Source organism: Lissotriton helveticus, chromosome 10 (genome assembly GCF_964261635.1).
Source record: "Lissotriton helveticus chromosome 10, aLisHel1.1, whole genome shotgun sequence".
NCBI classification, from domain to species: Eukaryota; Metazoa; Chordata; class Amphibia; order Caudata; family Salamandridae; genus Lissotriton; species Lissotriton helveticus.
The window spans coordinates 24,031,771-24,051,363 of record NC_136071.1 but is presented as its reverse complement, the minus strand read 5'-3'; the positions used below and the strand labels follow the sequence as shown (position 1 = coordinate 24,051,363).

Here is a 19,593-nt window from a genome sequence, read left to right as displayed (position 1 = left end):
TCTGGTGGTCTATGATGCCTCTGAGGCAACAGTCGCTGTTTCACAGCTGTCTCTGGTGGTCTTTGATGCCTCGGAGGCAACAGTCGCTGTTTCACAGCTGTCTCTGGTGGTCTTTGATGCCTCTGAGGCAACAGTCGCTGTTTCACAGCTGTCTCTGGTGGTCTTTGATGCCTCTGAGGCAACAGTCGCTGTTTCACAGCTGCCTCTGGTGGTCTTTGATGCCTCGGAGGCAACAGTCGCTGTTTCACAGCTGCCTCTGGTGGTCTTTGATGCCTCGGAGGCAACAGTCGCTGTTTCACAGCTGTCTCTGGTGGTCTTTGATGCCTCTGAGGCAACAGTCGTTGTTTCACAGCTGTCTCTGGTGGTCTTTGATGCCTCTGAGGCAACAGTCGCTGTTTCACAGCTGTCTCTGGTGGTCTTAGATCCCTCGGAGGCAACAGTCACTGTTTCACAGCTGTCTCTGGTGGCTTTGATGCCTCGGAGGCAACAGTCGCTGTTTCACAGCTGTCTCTGGTGGTCTTTGATGCCTCTGAGGCAACAGTCGCTGTTTCACAGCTGTCTCTGGTGGTCTTTGATCCCTCGGAGGCAACAGTCGCTGTTTCACAGCTGTCTCTGGTGGTCTTTGATGCCTCGGAGGCAACAGTCGCTGTTTCACAGCTGTCTCTGGTGGTCTTTGATGCCTCGGAGGCAACAGTCGCTGTTTCACAGCTGTCTCTGGTGGTCTTTGATGCCTCGGAGGCAACAGTCGCTGTTTCACAGCTGTCTCTGGTGGTCTTTGATGCCTCGGAGGCAACAGTCGCTGTTTCACAGCTGTCTCTGGTGGTCTTTGATCCCTCGGAGGCAACAGTCGCTGTTTCACAGCTGTCTCTGGTGGTCTTTGATCCCTCGGAGGCAACAGTCGCTGTTTCACAGCTGTCTCTGGTGGTCTTTGATGCCTCGGAGGCAACAGTCGCTGTTTCACAGCTGTCTCTGGTGGTCTTTGATGCCTCTGAGGCAACAGTCGCTGTTTCACAGCTGTCTCTGGTGGTCTTTGATGCCTCTGAGGCAACAGTCGCAGTTTCACAGCTGTCTCTGGTGGTCTTTGATGCCTCGGAGGCAACAGTCGCTGTTTCACAGCTGTCTCTGGTGGTCTTTGATGCCTCTGAGGCAACAGTCGCTGTTTCACAGCTGCCTCTGGTGGTCTTTGATGCCTCGGAGGCAACAGTCGCTGTTTCACAGCTGTCTCTGGTGGTCTTTGATGCCTCGGAGGCAACAGTCGCTGTTTCACAGCTGTCTCTGGTGGTCTTTGATGCCTCTGAGGCAACAGTCGTTGTTTCACAGCTGTCTCTGGTGGTCTTTGATGCCTCTGAGGCAACAGTCGCTGTTTCACAGCTGTCTCTGGTGGTCTTAGATCCCTCGGAGGCAACAGTCGCTGTTTCACAGCTGTCTCTGGTGGTCTTTGATGCCTCGGAGGCAACAGTCGCTGTTTCACAGCTGTCTCTGGTGGTCTTTGATGCCTCTGAGGCAACAGTCGCTGTTTCACAGCTGTCTCTGGTGGTCTTTGATCCCTCGGAGGCAACAGTCGCTGTTTCACAGCTGTCTCTGGTGGTCTTTGATGCCTCGGAGGCAACAGTCGCTGTTTCACAGCTGTCTCTGGTGGTCTTTGATGCCTCGGAGGCAACAGTCGCTGTTTCACAGCTGTCTCTGGTGGTCTTTGATGCCTCTGAGGCAACAGTCGCTGTTTCACAGCTGTCTCTGGTGGTCTTTGATGCCTCTGAGGCAACAGTCGCTGTTTGACAGCTGTCTCTGGTGGTCTTAGATCCCTCGGAGGCAACAGTCGCTGTTTCACAGCTGTCTCTGGTGGTCTTAGATCCCTCGGAGGCAACAGTCGCTGTTTCACAGCTGTCTCTGGTGGTCTTTGATCCCTCGGAGGCAACAGTCGCTGTTTCACAGCTGTCTCTGGTGGTCTTTGATCCCTCTGACGCAACAGTCGCAGTTTCACAGCTGTCTCTGGTGGTCTTTGATGCCTCGGAGGCAACAGTCGCTGTTTCACAGCTGTCTCTGGTGGTCTTTGATGCCTCTGAGGCAACAGTCGCTGTTTCACAGCTGTCTCTGGTGGTCTTTGATGCCTCTGAGGCAACAGTCGCTGTTTCACAGCTGTCTCTGGTGGTCTTTGATCCCTCGGAGGCAACAGTCGCTGTTTCACAGCTGTCTCTGGTGGTCTTTGATGCCTCGGAGGCAACAGTCGCTGTTTCACAGCTGTCTCTGGTGGTCTATGATGCCTCTGAGGCAACAGTCGCTGTTTCACAGCTGTCTCTGGTGGTCTTTGATGCCTCGGAGGCAACAGTCGCTGTTTCACAGCTGTCTCTGGTGGTCTTTGATGCCTCTGAGGCAACAGTCGCTGTTTCACAGCTGCCTCTGGTGGTCTTTGATGCCTCGGAGGCAACAGTCGCTGTTTCACAGCTGCCTCTGGTGGTCTTTGATGCCTCGGAGGCAACAGTCGCTGTTTCACAGCTGTCTCTGGTGGTCTTTGATGCCTCTGAGGCAACAGTCGTTGTTTCACAGCTGTCTCTGGTGGTCTTTGATGCCTCTGAGGCAACAGTCGCTGTTTCACAGCTGTCTCTGGTGGTCTTAGATCCCTCGGAGGCAACAGTCGCTGTTTCACAGCTGTCTCTGGTGGCTTTGATGCCTCGGAGGCAACAGTCGCTGTTTCACAGCTGTCTCTGGTGGTCTTTGATGCCTCTGAGGCAACAGTCGCTGTTTCACAGCTGTCTCTGGTGGTCTTTGATCCCTCGGAGGCAACAGTCGCTGTTTCACAGCTGTCTCTGGTGGTCTTTGATGCCTCGGAGGCAACAGTCGCTGTTTCACAGCTGTCTCTGGTGGTCTTTGATGCCTCGGAGGCAACAGTCGCTGTTTCACAGCTGTCTCTGGTGGTCTTTGATGCCTCGGAGGCAACAGTCGCTGTTTCACAGCTGTCTCTGGTGGTCTTTGATCCCTCGGAGGCAACAGTCGCTGTTTCACAGCTGTCTCTGGTGGTCTTTGATCCCTCGGAGGCAACAGTCGCTGTTTCACAGCTGTCTCTGGTGGTCTTTGATGCCTCGGAGGCAACAGTCGCTGTTTCACAGCTGTCTCTGGTGGTCTTTGATGCCTCTGAGGCAACAGTCGCTGTTTCACAGCTGTCTCTGGTGGTCTTTGATGCCTCTGAGGCAACAGTCGCAGTTTCACAGCTGTCTCTGGTGGTCTTTGATGCCTCTGAGGCAACAGTCGCTGTTTCACAGCTGTCTCTGGTGGTCTTTGATGCCTCTGAGGCAACAGTCGCTGTTTCACAGCTGCCTCTGGTGGTCTTTGATGCCTCGGAGGCAACAGTCGCTGTTTCACAGCTGCCTCTGGTGGTCTTTGATGCCTCGGAGGCAACAGTCGCTGTTTCACAGCTGTCTCTGGTGGTCTTTGATGCCTCTGAGGCAACAGTCGCTGTTTCACAGCTGTCTCTGGTGGTCTTTGATGCCTCTGAGGCAACAGTCGCTGTTTCACAGCTGTCTCTGGTGGTCTTAGATCCCTCGGAGGCAACAGTCGCTGTTTCACAGCTGTCTCTGGTGGTCTTTGATGCCTCGGAGGCAACAGTTGCTGTTTCACAGCTGTCTCTGGTGGTCTTTGATGCCTCTGAGGCAACAGTCGCTGTTTCACAGCTGTCTCTGGTGGTCTTTGATCCCTCGGAGGCAACAGTCGCTGTTTCACAGCTGTCTCTGGTGGTCTTTGATGCCTCGGAGGCAACAGTCGCTGTTTCACAGCTGTCTCTGGTGGTCTTTGATGCCTCGGAGGCAACAGTCGCTGTTTCACAGCTGTCTCTGGTGGTCTTTGATGCCTCGGAGGCAACAGTCGCTGTTTCACAGCTGTCTCTGGTGGTCTTTGATGCCTCTGAGGCAACAGTCGCTGTTTCACAGCTGTCTCTGGTGGTCTTTGATGCCTCTGAGGCAACAGTCGCTGTTTCACAGCTGTCTCTGGTGGTCTTAGATCCCTCGGAGGCAACAGTCGCTGTTTCACAGCTGTCTCTGGTGGTCTTAGATCCCTCGGAGGCAACAGTCGCTGTTTCACAGCTGTCTCTGGTGGTCTTTGATCCCTCGGAGGCAACAGTCGCTGTTTCACAGCTGTCTCTGGTGGTCTTTGATGCCTCGGAGGCAACAGTCGCTGTTTCACAGCTGTCTCTGGTGGTCTTTGATGCCTCGGAGGCAACAGTCGCTGTTTCACAGCTGTCTCTGGTGGTCTTAGATCCCTCGGAGGCAACAGTCGCTGTTTCACAGCTGTCTCTGGTGGTCTTTGATCCCTCAGAGGCAACAGTCGCTGTTTCACAGCTGCCTCTGGTGGTCTTAGATCCCTCGGAGGCAACAGTCGCTGTTTCACAGCTGTCTCTGGTGGTCTTTGATGCCTCTGAGGCAACAGTCGCTGTTTCACAGCTGTCTCTGGTGGTCTTTGATGCCTCGGAGGCAACAGTCGCTGTTTCACAGCTGTCTCTGGTGGTCTTTGATGCCTCTGAGGCAACAGTCGCTGTTTCACAGCTGTCTCTGGTGGTCTTTGATCCCTCGGAGGCAACAGTCGCTGTTTCACAGCTGTCTCTGGTGGTCTTTGATGCCTCGGAGGCAACAGTCGCTGTTTCACAGCTGTCTCTGGTGGTCTTTGATGCCTCGGAGGCAACAGTCGCTGTTTCACAGCTGTCTCTGGTGGTCTTTGATGCCTCTGAGGCAACAGTCGCTGTTTCACAGCTGTCTCTAGTGGTCTTTCATCCTTCCATTGGAACATTCACTGGGTTGTAGCTACCTGTGGCGGTGTGTGTTGCTTCCATTGGATTAGTCACTGTTTCGTAGCTACCTGCAGCGGTGTTTGTTGCTTCCATTGAAACAGTCACTGTTTCATGGATACCTGCGGTGGTGTTTGATGCTTCCATTGGAACAGGTATAGTTTCATATCTGTGGCATTGTTTGTTGCAGTGTTTGTTGCTTCCGTTGGAAAAGTGTAATAAAACAGGGCTTTTTGCAGCTGTCCCCCTACTTGTTGCCCCCGTTTGGACTACTAGATGCTGGTTTTCGACTCTGACAGTGCACTGAAGCCTGCCAGCCAGTCGCCAGTGTTCATTTCCTAAAATTGACACATGTAGTTGGCATCCCCAATTGACAGAGACTATAACCCCCTGCATGTCCCTTTTAGGTAGTACTGTGGTGCCCAGGGCATGGGTGGTAGAGGGGTACTCACGGCCTGCATCCCTGTTTGTGACACCCCGAGTGATCCAGGTAAACAGAGGACAGCAGACCTGCCATGGCAGACTGCAGGAACAGTGTTCAATGCTCCATTTTGACTTTGTCCTTGCCATGTGTGACAGGGTCACAGCACTGCTCTTAAGCATATGTCAGTCACCCCTAGAGAAGGAGAAGGTCTCTTCTTCCCAGAAGGCAGGGTGTAGAGTATAGACATGTAAGTACAAGCTTATATGTCTCTATAGTGGCTTTACTATTAAATTCCACTATAAGTAATGAGCGGTCTATAGGATAACATGGGACTTACACCCAGGCATACCCGGGATGCTAGCTCTATTTTAGCACCACCTAAATATGTCGAATTTGGTGTTAAACAATATGCCTACTCCCCCCTGACACGAGACTGGTAAGGTAAGGCTGGCATAACCCAGGTGGCTACCTAGTGGCTGCCCACCTGGTTACCCTAGCTGACATGTGCTTTGGCTGGCACACCCAGGTTTTCCCGCCCCAGCTGCCACCATGACAGGTTTCTGCCCTCCTGCCAGGCAGTGTGAACTCTCCTCGGAACCCGAACAAAGGCTTGAGCAGGAAGGAGGTACCACCTCTCCCCTCCGTGTGGGCTAGTGAAGTGACACAACAGAACGGTGAACTTCGAAGGCTGCACCGCCTCTGATATGCATCTGAGTTGTCCTCCCCCTTGCCCCAGGCATGCTTGGACCCTGGCAAGGCAGGAAATTAGGTATGCAGAAGGTGTACAGCCAGGCCCAGACTGGCCGTTGCGGGCACCGGGGAATTACCCGGTGCGTTGCAAGGGTGGGGGCCGGTTTTGGGCCCCTGGGGGCTGTTTTTATTACAGGGCCGCAAAATCGTCCCTGTAACAAAATCGTCCGAAAACCGGCCCCGGCAAAGAGCTTGGCGGCACCTCCAACGCCCCCGAGTGGGGAGGGGGGGCAGGCCGAGCACTTTGCCGGGGCAGGTTTTGGTTCCCAGTCCGGCCCTGTGTACAGCTCAAGGAAGGCTGGCTACACCTCCAGGATGAGCAGCCTGATCTGTACACTTAAAGTTAATTTCTGCCACCCTTTAGGAGGGAAAAACTAGTGGGCTCTGGATAGAAAAGGCGACCCGCACCACCGGATGTAGTCACCTCAGGGCGTACTAGCAGCAGCGATTAGCTGCCCATTGGCTACTAGCTCCCCCACCCCTAGTCCCACTAAATCTAGGATTTAAGGGACTCCCCTGACACCAGAACCTCGGATCTGAAACATCTACTTCAAAGAAGGACCAAGAGGTGACTCGTGTCACTGACAACAGGACTTTGCCCACCAGCACAAAGCAAAAGAGGGGTATGGTGACCCTGAGGCAACAGGCTTGGAACTTAGTGAACGACCCTGATCCTTGGCTAAAACGCGACACTCCCGAAGTGAGGGACCCTTGTGGAAGCCAGAAGCACCCTCAGACTCCCCTGGATTGGTGGGACCAGTCACATGCAAAGTGTAGGTAAAATTACTCTCTGCATCTAAAGAATAGCTGGCCATCGGGCCCTCTGAGGAATCACCCAAAAGTAAATGGTGAAGTGCATTCTGGGAGCTGTAGTCTGGCTTTCACCAAAGTTACAAGCCACTACCGCACTCCCCTTGACCGCAAGACCGCAAAGTTCCTTTTCGTTACTTTTACTGCTACCAAGGGGTGTTGGTTATCAGTCGGGTAACTGACCGCTTGGCTCGATGCTACAATAAGAGGGCACTTCACAACACCTGTGACCGACATCAGTAAAGACCCTGCTCTTGTGTATTTGCACTCCCTTTCTGCTGGCACCGTCCCTATGGTAAAAGCAGCTTGGGTGCGACTCCCGTTTAAAGCCTACTGATAGCCAGGACAACCACTGCACCCGGACTCCCCGGGACAGGTCAAATTGAACTGACTATTGGGCTCTGCTCCTGGGACCTCAAAGACCACTACCCTACGAGGGTCAACGTCACTCGACCCCTAAGTGACCGATTATCACTGGCAGATTTTTCCATTGACCATAATGTTAAATGTCTGCAAATTTTAATGCATTTACTCCGGTTCTATGTATGCTATTTAGTATGTTTTGGTCTTTAAATTTACATAAAAAATGTACTCTGTTTTTTTAAATTAGTGTTGGATTTTTCTCGAGTCGTATCAATAACTTATGAATACTGTAAAATACTTAACATATGTTCCTCCAGTAATGCTTGACTGCTTTTTGTTACACTACCAGGACTGAGCTAAGGACTATTGTTGTGAATACAGGATCCTCTTTGAGGCTTTGTGATAAAGTTGCATGGTAATGGCACTCACCCATTCCACATAATATTCCACTTTCCCTGTTTTGTAGCTACCTGTGTGTTGCTTCCATTGGAACAGTCACTCTTTCAGAAACATGACTGAAGCTCTCGGCTCGGCCTGATCAGTGTATGGGAGTCTATGTTCACCGGCAACCCTTCCCGTGAAGGGAGCTTCTGCCTATTTCTGTCTCTAACTGCTCACAGCCCTCTCTCTTTTTTCCCTCAGACATTATCAGTTTGTGGGTCCGGCTGGTCCTGCCTTTAGACACTTATGAGAATGACTGCTTTTATGTCAAGACAGGAGGCTAGCATTATGCATAATACTTGTATTCACCACCAAAAGAATGTTGAGTTCCACAAGTAGTCTGTGACCTCCATTGTCCTCCTCTTTTGTTTGCTGCTTCTGAGCAGATAACTATATGCAAGTTATTTATATAGATGTGTATTTTAAGATTATATATGTCTGATTGATTGTTGAAAACTGTGGGATACCGAATGTATGGGTGTATGTTTGGGATACAATTAGTTGAAAATGTTTTTGATTTTTTAAATGAGTAATTAGTATGAGCGGGAAAGAGTAGATAAGTGATTGTTGGTATTATGGAAATGAATGGTTTGAAGATAAGAAAGTATTTTAGGGAAATCTGTAGATTTCATATAAAGTAGTGGTAGCATTAAAAACTAGCACTTTTTAAAGTTGGGATGCATTATGGCGAACATAGGAGCACGAGTGCAGCAGCGGTTTCCATCGTGCGGCATACCTGATTACTCGCGCGGAAGGTAGACAGAGCGCGACTGATACAGCACATGGAGATGGGAGCGTTGATTTTCAATCGCGCGGCATACATGTTGCCTCGCGCGTGTGATGAGATAGCCTCTAGGAGGAAAGCATTCAAGGAAGTGCGAGTTGTGTGATAAAGTCACATGACTCACATTGTGATTGGGTGACATTTGTGCGGTTTTCGGAGGGAGATTGAGCTTCCTCTAAACACTACATGTGGTTTCTAGGGCTGATTGCTCTGTGAACTAGCAACAAAGTATCGTTGAGAGCTTCGTGTGAGCAGAGGCTGTTTTTAGGTCTCGGCTAGCGTAGCGTAGCGAATGCGGCAAGATATTATGCCTCCAGAGTAGCGAGGCTTGAACCCGCCCCTCTTCTCCATTGGCTGGCTGCCTAAACGGCGGCCAGCCATTGGAGAAGAGGGTTCTGTGACGTCATTTTTGGTACCTAAGCCCCGTCCGTTTCGGATTGAGGGGCGTGTTTTTTTTGTTTCTTTCTCTCCTCGAAAAACACGCCCCCCAGTCTGCAAAGGACAGGGCTTAGCTTCCAAAAATGACGCCGCCCCCTCTCCCCCCACTCCTCTTCTCACCTCTTAACTGGTTTGTGCACGCCCATGTCAAGCCGATGGCCGTCTACCAGCCTGAACCGAGTAGTTGCACGGCTGTGGGAAAATACTGTCCTTCAACATCTTCATGACCTTCCATTTAAGGGGGTTGCAGCGGTTTCATGATTTTGTTAAGAGTTTCCCAGCGGACCCGGCCGGACCCAGACGGCAGCCCAGATAGTTTAAAAGCCGCAAATCGACCAGCCTGAGGCGCAAGCGATGCTCTGGGCTCACGGGGGATGTTTCAACCAGCAGCACAGCAGTATAGGTGGAAGCCATGATAGCCGCGTTGCAACCCCCTGGACAGCTCCAGAGACCTCAGCCCTAACTCTAGTAAAAAAATCCACTCCTCCCTGCCCCCTTCCAGTTCTAGGTTCACTTCCACTTCACAGTGATCAAACATGTTGCGCGCTCCTCTGGGATGAGTTCCGGTCCTGGTGCCCGTGTGTACGATTGATGAAACAATCGACAGAAAAGTCTCTTCCTCTTCCAGCTGGTATGAGAGGATATGGCTGGATAAGGTTTCCACTATGATGATGTCCAATACTTGTGCAGTGACCAAGCGGTGAGCCCTGATGAATCTGCCGATAAGTTTGTGGGGCAGTGAAACATGTTGGCTATGGGTATTGGTATGCGAAATTAAGCTACCAGCCTTTTTAGTTTACTGGTACACACCATAACTAATAATAAATTTGTAACTTTGGTGTGATTGCCGATTTTAATCACTTTTAATCACTTTTTCTGTACCAAGGAGTGATTCCTTGGATGGTTTTGTCTTGCACTTGTCTGTCAACACGTATGGTTCTGTTTCTTTGGACACTTTATTTTGAGGAGGTAAGGCGACCGATGATGAGAAAGGGGCAAGAAATTGGTAAACTTCTGCCAAACGGCCCGAGGGTGTTCTCCCGTGAGGTGCCTTCCTCCTCACCACACATTTTTCTATGTTTTTTTCACTTTAAGTGTGGGTTGTGTACTGTCTCAGTTGAACAGTCACTGGTGGTCGTGTTGAGTTGAAAAGCAGTTCTGGATTCTCCCCCCTTGTTTTTATGTTCAAAGAAACAATGATTTGTTTTGGACGGTTTGGCATCTGAAGATAAACGCCTAACTCAAAGCTCCAGTAGGCGGGTGCTTAAGAATTAAATTGGATAATCTTCCAGCACAGTGACATGCCTTATTAGATGAATACTAATCCGAGCCCAGGGTACAGGGATTTCTTGGTATTGATGCGCGCTCCTCTGCCCCAGGCTTGCAATTGGTCCACACAAAAGACGCGTTTGTCTGATTGGGCCAGTGTTGTTCTTTTGCTCTCTCCAGTAGTAGTATGATGAGAGTGCATCGTTTCAATTGGAGGGTAAATCTATTCGAAGCTAGACCGCAACTCTTTTTTTATCGTGCGTCCGGTTTAGCAGCCACGATAGGTCAAGTGCAGAAACATTTGGGTATAATAATCGGAGGGAAAGGATCAGCGCTAGGGTGCCCTTGCCGTATCATGAGCACAGAGACCTTTGATCTAACGCGAACACGTTATTTAATACTAACCAACAAGTTATCATGCAACACTGATCTTAGGCCTAAACTCCTACAGCCTTGAATGTTATGTAATGTAACTGGTCCTTTTATAAAGCGCTCTTACACCTTCGGGTACAGAAGTTTACACTATAGAAAAACGCATTAAATAAATAAATGTCACTTGTCAAGGGGCCCGGGGGAGGAGAAGCGAGCAGCTGCCCCTTCCAGTCACGGTGGGCCGTGGCATTGCCTCTTGGGTCTCTTCTGGGTCTGTGGAGACCTGATTAGGGTGGGGGCGGGGGGCCTGTTACTCTGACAAAGGTGCAGAAGGCTGGGGGTCACAATAGATTCATCACATTGCATCCAGTGGACAGGTATGGAGAGGGTCCAGTTTGAGCATCAAAAAGTTAGAGCTCAAATATAATAGTAGGTCATGGGGAGGGCCACTGGAATTATGCGATCCTGTGTTTGCTGCTTCTGCTTTATTTTGCATAATTATCCCTCATCTGGCGCATAATCTGTAGATAAATTGTTTCTAACTCAAAAGGATCAAAGCTTACTGAAAACTGTGGCTGTGTGTGGCTGTTTGTGTGGCTGTGTGTGTGGCTGTGTGTGGCTGTGTGTGTGGCAGTGTGTGGCTGTGTGTGTGGCTGTGTATGTGGCTGTGTGGCTGTGTGTGTTGCTGTGTATGTGGCTGTGTGTGTGTGTGGCTGTGTGTGTGGCTGTGTGTGGCTGTGTATGTGGCTGTGTGTGGGTGTGGCTGTGTATGTGGCTCTGTGTGGCTCTGTGTGTGTGTGGCTCTCTGTATGTGTGTGTGTGTGGCTTTCTGTATGTGTGTGTATGGCTGTGTGAGTGTGGCTCTCTGTATGTGTGTGGCTGTGTCTGTGGCTCTCTGTATGTGAGGCTGTGTGTGTGTGTGTGGCTCGCTGTATGTGTGTGTGTGTGGCTGTGTGTGGGAGAGACAGCAGTGTGAGAGAGACAGCAGTGTGAGTGTTCTAGGGAGAGCATGGTTTGTGGGAGAGCATGGTGTGTGTGCATTTGCGAGAGATTAAGCTATTGGCATTGTAAATGAGAATGCCATTTATTTATCTGTTTAAAAAACCAACACATAAATAAAAATGTTGTCATTTACAATGCCAATAGCTTTAACTTTTGTGAAGGCGAGACCATTGCATTGTAAATGCTTGTTTTAAAGACAAGGAGAACATTTACAGTTTAGACGGTCTAAAATATATTTTGATTTAATAGGAAGTATAAAAGTGGTTGGTATGGAGATAAATAGGGAGAGCAGGAGAATATGAAAATTATTTCTGAGGAATTAAAAGAGGTGATTCAAGAGTCTGTGAAGCAGGCTATGGGCAAGAGGAAACATTCAGATGAAGAAGAATATTACTCTGTTTCAGATGATGAGAGTAGTGAGAGGGGCCCAGGAGGGAAATGTCTTTCAAAGAAAAAGCATTCGGGAGTAGAGTCCAAAGCAACTCACAAAGAGAGGGTACCCGACGCGGTGCAAAGAGAGGGTACCCGACGCGGTGCAAAGAGAGGGTACCCGACGTGGTGCAAAGAGAGGGTACCCGACGCGGTGCAAAGAGAGGGTACCCGACGCGGTGCAAAAAGAGGGTACCCGACGCGGTGCAAAGAGAGGGTACCCGACGCGGTGCAAAGAGAGGGTACCCGACGTGGTGCAAAGAGAGGGTACCCGACGCGGTGCAAAAAGAGGGTACCCGACGCGGTGCAAAGAGAGGGTACCCGACGCGGTGCAAAGAGAGGGTACCCGACGTGGGGCAAAGAGAGGGTACCCGACGCGGTGCAAAGAGAGGGTACCCGACGCTGTGCAAAGAGAGACCAGTTTATCACTGAGAATGGAGGAAACAATCAATCAATCAATCAAAGACATTTATAGAGCGCACTACTTACCCGTAGGGTCTCAAGGCGCTGAGGATGTGAGCAATAATGATAACATGCACATAGATGAATATATTCTTGATTTGGAATATAACGATGGGTTGGTGGATCAAAATGAAATCAGTGGTAGAATGAAAAATAAAGAAACTGTAGTTGATCCTTTTGGGGAGCTACTTTCCAGTCCAAAAGAAACTAGCCACCCTAGAGGGAAGAATTGGTGGCCTTTGAACCACTTTTTGGATCACATAGAGGCAAGAAACCATTAGAGAAAGATGAGAGAAATGATATGCGGGCAGAATGCTAGAGGCCAATTAATGACGAAAAAGTTACTCTGACATCAAATTTGCACCCGGAGCTAAAACCTTATCTGTTTTAGATGGGCAAGGATCCTAGAAAGGGGTTAGAAAGATCCATAAACAGTATCAAGATAAAGTGCTTGATACTTCGGGCCTTTGGCTAAAATGTTTGATGCTGTGGAAGGCTTATATCAAGAATTTAGATTTTGATTTTAGTCTGTTGCGTGGATGGTGTCAGAGAGCCATTTGCTTTTTGGAAAACGCAAATACCGGGCTCATAACATAAAAAATAAAAACCGTGCTTATGCGCATAAACCCTAAGCCAGGGGATTTTGCTAATAGAGAGTCAAGAGAGGATGCCCGTTGTTTACTGTTTGGCGATGGGATGGTGATGTCTTTAACAAATTGACGGGCATATTATCAAGGGATTTATCTCCGCTTTTTTGGCTTTAAAAGCCAAGAAAGCGGAGATAAAATTATCTCCCTATCAGCAACAGGGTGCTAACACGCAAATTCGCATGTTAGCACCCTTTTTCTCTACGCTTCCCCTTGCATCTCTAATGAGATGCAAAGGGGGCGTTCCATAGAAAAATAATAGGAGAAATGTTGTTAAGCGACATTTCTCCTATTATCAAGGATTTCGCTAACCCTGTTAGTGATAAAAAAAGCAGCGCTAACCGCGGTTAGCACTGCTTTTTTTACACCTGGTATTTTCCTGACTTAGCCATGATATCTTATGGAAGGTGGATATCATGGCTAAGTTTGTGAGCCCCTATTATCAAGCTAACGCCAAACTTCGAGAGATTATTGTTGGTTTTCCAGCGATAATCTCTCATTTGGCAGTTAGCGCGAGGATTTTTATCACTCCTGAGATAAATCTTGCTAATAGCAAGTTATCTCTGCGATAATTTCCGGCGATGCTTAGCGTTAAAAAATTCGTTGCTAAGCCTCGTTAGCAATAAATATCGCTAATCGTTGGTAATACGCCCCTATGTGCGTACCTTCACAAGCCTGGATTAGGCACAGATGAGAGTGTTTGCAAACAATAGTTTTTATGGACGGGCTGGTAGGAGAGAGCAAACTACCAGCCGTGCAAACTACAGAGCCCAATATCATAACCAGGGCTATGGTTAATATAGAGGACAAGGAGGTTCTCAATTCTTACCACAAAGGGGAAGGTCGTGAGGTTGTACAAACAGAGGAAGGGGCCACATTGCAGGACAAGGACAGAACCAGGGTGAGTATGAAGATTTTTTCTGTTTCTATTCTGACAAGTATAGGAGGAAGATAAATGTATTTCAGGGAAAAGTGGATGACAATTACACAATATATAAAACTTCATAAATAAAACAAGATGTCTGGGTGCTAAGAACTATAGAAGGGTATTCAATAGATTTCGATACAGAACCGGTACAATTATACAAACCTCACATATTGGTTTTTCAAGAAGAACTAATGTAAATAGTACAAGAGGAAGTTTTATAGATGTTGCAAAAAATGTAAATATACAGGTGGACGAAAAAGAGAAAGGGTTTGTAAGTACTTTGTACCTAGTAGAAAAATTACAAAGGGTGGAGACCAGTAATAAACCTAAGGAATTTGAATCAATATGTGACGTATCAGCATTTCAAGATGGAAGGAATTAATCTTTTAAGAGATATACTGCAACAGAACGATTGGATGGTGAAAATGGATCTAAAAATGCATATTTCACAATCCCAGTGGCAAAAAAGAGTCCGAAGTTTCTGCAGTTTCGTTGGAAAGGTCAATTATATCAGTTTCAGAGTTCATCGTTTGGGCTTTCATCGGCCCCATGGTGTTTTACAAAGGTGAGGAGACTGGTAGTTGGGTTTCTAAGCGAGAGAGGAGTAAGAATGATCGTTTATTTCAACGATATATTACTGATGAGTCAGGAGATTAAAGACTTAGAAAAACAATTGGTTATTGTGAAAGGTTGGAGAGTTTAGGATTTGTGGTGAATACCGAAAAGTCAATTTTGAGACCAGTGCAGAATTTAGAATTTTTAGGATTTGTAGTAGACACTGTATCAAGTCAGTTATGTCTTCGGAGAAGAAGGTGAAGAGGATAAAGCAGGAGGCACAGTCAGTAATGAGGAAAGAAAGGGTGAAATTAAGAGATTTAGCACAAGTGATTGGCTTGCTATCTTCATCTATTCAAGCAATCTTTCCAGGATCAGTACATTACAGGTCCTTACAATGTGGTGGTATGGAGACGAGACATCAATTTCCATGGAGGCAAAGGTGGAGTTACTTTGGTGGAAAGAGAATTTGGAAGCCTTAAATGGCCGAGCAATTTTGTGTTAGAAACAGGTGCGAGCAATTCAGGTTGGGGAGCGATTGGTTTAGCTCTGGACACCGGGGTCTTTAGCCTTCGTTGGAGAATGAGAAACATATAAATTGTTAGGAAATGAAAGCGGGTTTGTTCCCTGTGAAGAGTTTCAAAGCAGGATTACAAGGGAAGTCTGTACTGTTGAAAATCGACAATATAACTACTGTAGCATACATAAACAGACTGGATGGGAGGAACAAGGTCCAAGGGATTAGTGGATTTTGCAAAGGAATTATGGGGAGTTTTGTTTAGAACAAAAGATAGGATTGAGAGGGGAATATTACCTGGGAGAACAAAATGTATTAGCGGATTGGAATTCGAGGTACATGATCGGCTATAGCAATTGGAAGCTGGAAGAAGAAGTATTTCAGGAAATATTAGAGGTGATAGGTCCTTTGGAAGTGGATGTGTTTGCTTTAAGGTTGATCAACCAGTTAACAAGGTATGTGAGTTGGAGACAGGATCAAGGGGCGATGGCAGTGAACACTTTTGTACAGAACTGGAAAGAGTTAAAGGGGTATGCGTTTTCCCCATTCTCTATGATCCAGAGGGTTCTAGTGCAGGTGAGAAGACAGAAATGTCAAATTGTTTTGGTTACTCCCTTTTGGAAGACTCTACCACGGTTTCCATCGGTGATGGAGTAGACAGTGGAAGAACCTCTGTTGACGGTGGTCTTCAAAGGTATTCTGAAGAACGTGGAAGGGGGGAGCATCCGTTGGTGGAATTGGATTCTCTCAACCTTCTAGTATGGAAGATATCAGGTGTTCAGGAGCATTCAAGGAACTCTCAGGCACAGCTGCAGAATTACTCAAACAATCTTGGGCCTCTGGTACAAGGAGGAGGTATAGAGGGTCATGGAAGGTGTGACTCAGTTGGTGCATGGAAAGGGGTTTGGATCCCTTGGAAACTGATGACGTTCAGGAGGCAAATCATTTTGGCCTAGTTATTTGGAAGAGGAATGTCTTATAAAACAATGAATTGTAACAGATCAGTGGTGTCTGCTGGAAATCCTCCCATACAAGGTGTAACAGTTGATAAAAGTTCTTTAGTGTATAGGGTGATGAAAGGTTTTCAAATGACGAGACCCCCGAACTCGAAGTATAAGACTTTATTGAATGTGGATTTAGTTTTAAGGTTTTTAGAAGGGTGGCCGAGCAATAAGTATTTAGGGGCGAGAGAATTGTCTTGGAAGTTAGTTTCCTTGTTGTGTCTTATATCTTTTCAGAGGGTTTCAGATGTGAAGGCGTTGGAATTATCGCATAGATTTTTATCAACCAAATGGAGTAGTTTTTGAGATATACAGTAAGAATAAAACCATGTCTGGTTCTGTCTTCTATCCTATGTTTGATGAATATCTGAAGTTGTGTGTGGTGTGTTGCCTTAAAGAATGCGAGAATAGACTGTTGAAGAAAAGAGCTGCAGGGATTGAACAGGGGTTAATTTCGTATGTCAAGCTTTATAAGCAGTTTGTAATGCAAAAATTGCAAGATGGGTTAAATGTGCAATGAAAGAAGCAGGTGTAGGTGTATCCAAGTTTACGGCTCATTCAGCGAGAGGAGCAATGGCAAGTAGGGTGTGTATGTTAGGTGGAAGATTGAAAGATATTATGAAAGCAGCTGATTGGTCCTCTGCTGAGACTTTCAGGAGGTTTTATTTTAAATCAATAGATCATGTTTAAAAATGTGTTTTACAAAAGCTTTGAATATGCATAATGCTAGTCTCCTGTCTTGACATAAAATTGCGATTCTAATAGGCTTACTGTATAAAGAATCGAGATTTTATTAAAGACAAGGAGGCTAGCATTATCCCTCCCAGCACTTTTGGGAGGTGAGCTGATTGTTGGATTTCAAAAATTATAATATGTTGTGATTAGGATTAAGTTGAGAGTTTTGGAATGAAGAATTAGGACAAATATGGGGTGAAATGACATGTTTGATTTTGTATTTTGTTGAGAATTAAAAGAGGATAGCCGGAAATAAAGAGTGGATAGAAAAACAGAAGAAGAGTAAATGAAACGAGGAAGAAGATGGCGGTCACATGCTATTTATGGAACTGAACATTATTTTGATGGCGAATAAAAGTATTATACATAATGCTAGCCTCCTTGTCTTTAATAAAGTATTGCCCCCAGACTCATCATTGTCCTCTTTTGCGAGTCCTTAATAGCGATTATTAAGGAATCGCTATTAAAGACTCGCAAAACGGGATTCATGTAGAAATCGCAATAATATTTGCGATTTCTACTGCTTCCTTATTTGCGATTAGCAAATTGCTAATCGCAAATAAGGAATGACTCCCCATTCATTCCTATGGGCCTTTAGGCCCATAGGAATGAATGGGGAGTCATTCCTTATTTGCAATGAGCAATTTGCTAATTTCAAATAAGGAAGCGATTTCAAGGGTGCCAGGGGTGTCCAAAGGACACCCTGTAGCACCCCTGAAATGAAAATGTAGACTGATGTTGCGCACACACATGTCCAAAGCACATGTGTGTGTGTAACATACAACTTAGAAAAATGCACTAAAGTGCATTTTTCTAAGTTTTTGCTATTTACCACGAAGTTACACTTCGCGGTAAATAGCGGCCCCATATTTCGAATTCGCGATTTCAAAAAGGTTCATGAATAGCATTTAAAGAATCTCTAATTGAGATTCCTTAAATGCGATTCTTCGCAATATAGCCATTTCTACTATAGCGATTTTTGCATTTGGGATGATGAATCCCAAATGCAAAAATTGCGCTCGCAAAGGGCCAAATTCTCAGAATCTGGCCCTTTGCGAGCCGATTTCAGTATGATTAATCTGGCCGTTGATTCTTTATACAGTAAACCTTTTAGAATCGCAATTCCCTTAGCATTCTGTTTGAGTCTCTCTAAAATAAGCTTCCTGTTTCTGTTTCCTTCCATATCACGCAGGTATTGTCGGTCTGTGGTGTTTAGCTGTGGTGGCCTTTGAGCGATACCTGGTCATCTGCAAACCTGTGGGCGGCTTCACCTTCCGAGAGAGTCACGCCATCATGGGTTGCGTCTTCACCTGGATAGCAGGATTCACGGCAGCTGGCCCACCCTTGTTTGGCTGGAGCAGGTACATCTAACTTCTGCTAGAAGACAAGGTCATGAAGAAAGATGCAGAATTTGCTCACAATTTTCTAATAGAAACACAGGCAGTAATGACAAACAGGGAACACAGCACTTCAGACTGCCCATTTCACAGAATAATACCCTACCACAGACTCCCCTAGTTATCCAGAATTTCCCTACCGGCCACACCACTAGGAATGTACGTGTGCCAAACACCCACACTATTTTGGGAAGGGTTCTTTGTTTACAGAGGGTTAGAGCAAGTGAGTGGTGTAGCTGCTTAACAAAAGTAAGGCTCTTCTAGGAGTGGATAAACAATGGAGTGAACATTGCTTGAGCCTTCCACTTTTGGGGATGGGTGGGGCTGGGTGGGGATGGGTGGGGCTGGGTGGGGCTGGGTGGGTTGTGAGTTTCAGGAGATTGATCTGTTCATACATGGGCTGGAGGATTAGTTTACAGGGCCTTTCACCTCTAGGGTTGGAGAGTGAAGGTGTGGACATTGTTCCAGACCGTTGAAGGTCTAGGGTAGGATAGTAAAGGGTCTGAGCTTTTTATTAGTTTTACAGCCATCAGACAAACATTAAACACAAGGCCGAAGGCTCTGGACATTGTCGCAGAGCCTCCCACACCTAGTGCTGCATGCTTAGTGATTTGTAGAGCATGCAGAGGCTTAGAGCCTGGGTGGTGACTGGCTTGTATATGGTGTAAGGTTTCACAGCTAGCTCAGGCTGCCCTATCCCAGAGCTTTTCATGCATAGGACTGCTGCATGGTCTATACTTGATACAGGGGGAAACACCTGCATCTGCTGTGGGTGTATGGTGAATGGTTGGTGCAGGGTTATCCATTCTCCTTTAGATCACTGGTTTAAAGTAGACCCAAAGCAAGCATTATCAAGCGTTAACTTAGCGAGTACTATTTGGTGACTGATGAGTATCATGTAAAATAGTGTTTGTTTCATTATCCTACCTACGGCGGGCTTGTGACACCTTGAGTTTAACCCACTTCACCATGGGTAGGCGTTGGCACACTTCTCGACAGTCTTGGAACAGAAGCCAATGTCTGCCCTGCACGGTCCCTCCAGAGTGGTGTTGGGATACCATGACATGGGTCGCAGTTGAGCTGATCCTGCTAGGGCCCATGGTGTGCCTGTCCTCTGGGTGCAGAGGATGTCATTTTCCAAAACCCTCCACACAGCACCTTTCACAAACTCTTTACCCTTACACCTGGACTGCCATGTGAGGAATCCTTCCCTCAGCATCTTGTGAGCACTGCAATTCCTTCATTGTCTCAAAAGACTCTAGATTGGCTAGGCTGCATGCATGGATTTGATTACAACATTGGTTCATCGGCACCGATTATCTGAGAAAGTTTTGAGGTAGAGTATTTAGTATTAAAAACATCTGTTAAAGTCAGTAGTATCTGGAAGTTGATGGACTTCAGCAGGTGGTTGGCACGTCCCAGCTTTCCAGTATTTTTGGGACACACAGCCTTTTCAGTTAACAGTGGTTCGAAGGGCAGACAGCAGAATTGCCATTGG

The 19,593-nt window shown here is 47.1% G+C and overlaps 1 protein-coding gene across 1 annotated transcript in view; it reads left to right on the top strand.

The window, feature by feature from the left end:
- Positions 1 to 19,593, top strand: part of LOC144785005 (blue-sensitive opsin-like) — a 114,840-nt gene that overhangs the window by 16,432 nt on the left and 78,815 nt on the right. Inside the window, exon 2 of the mRNA XM_078664124.1 lies at positions 17,891 to 18,059. Coding sequence (XP_078520250.1) covers positions 17,891 to 18,059 — 169 coding nt within the window. The remainder of the gene's footprint in view (positions 1 to 17,890; positions 18,060 to 19,593) is intronic.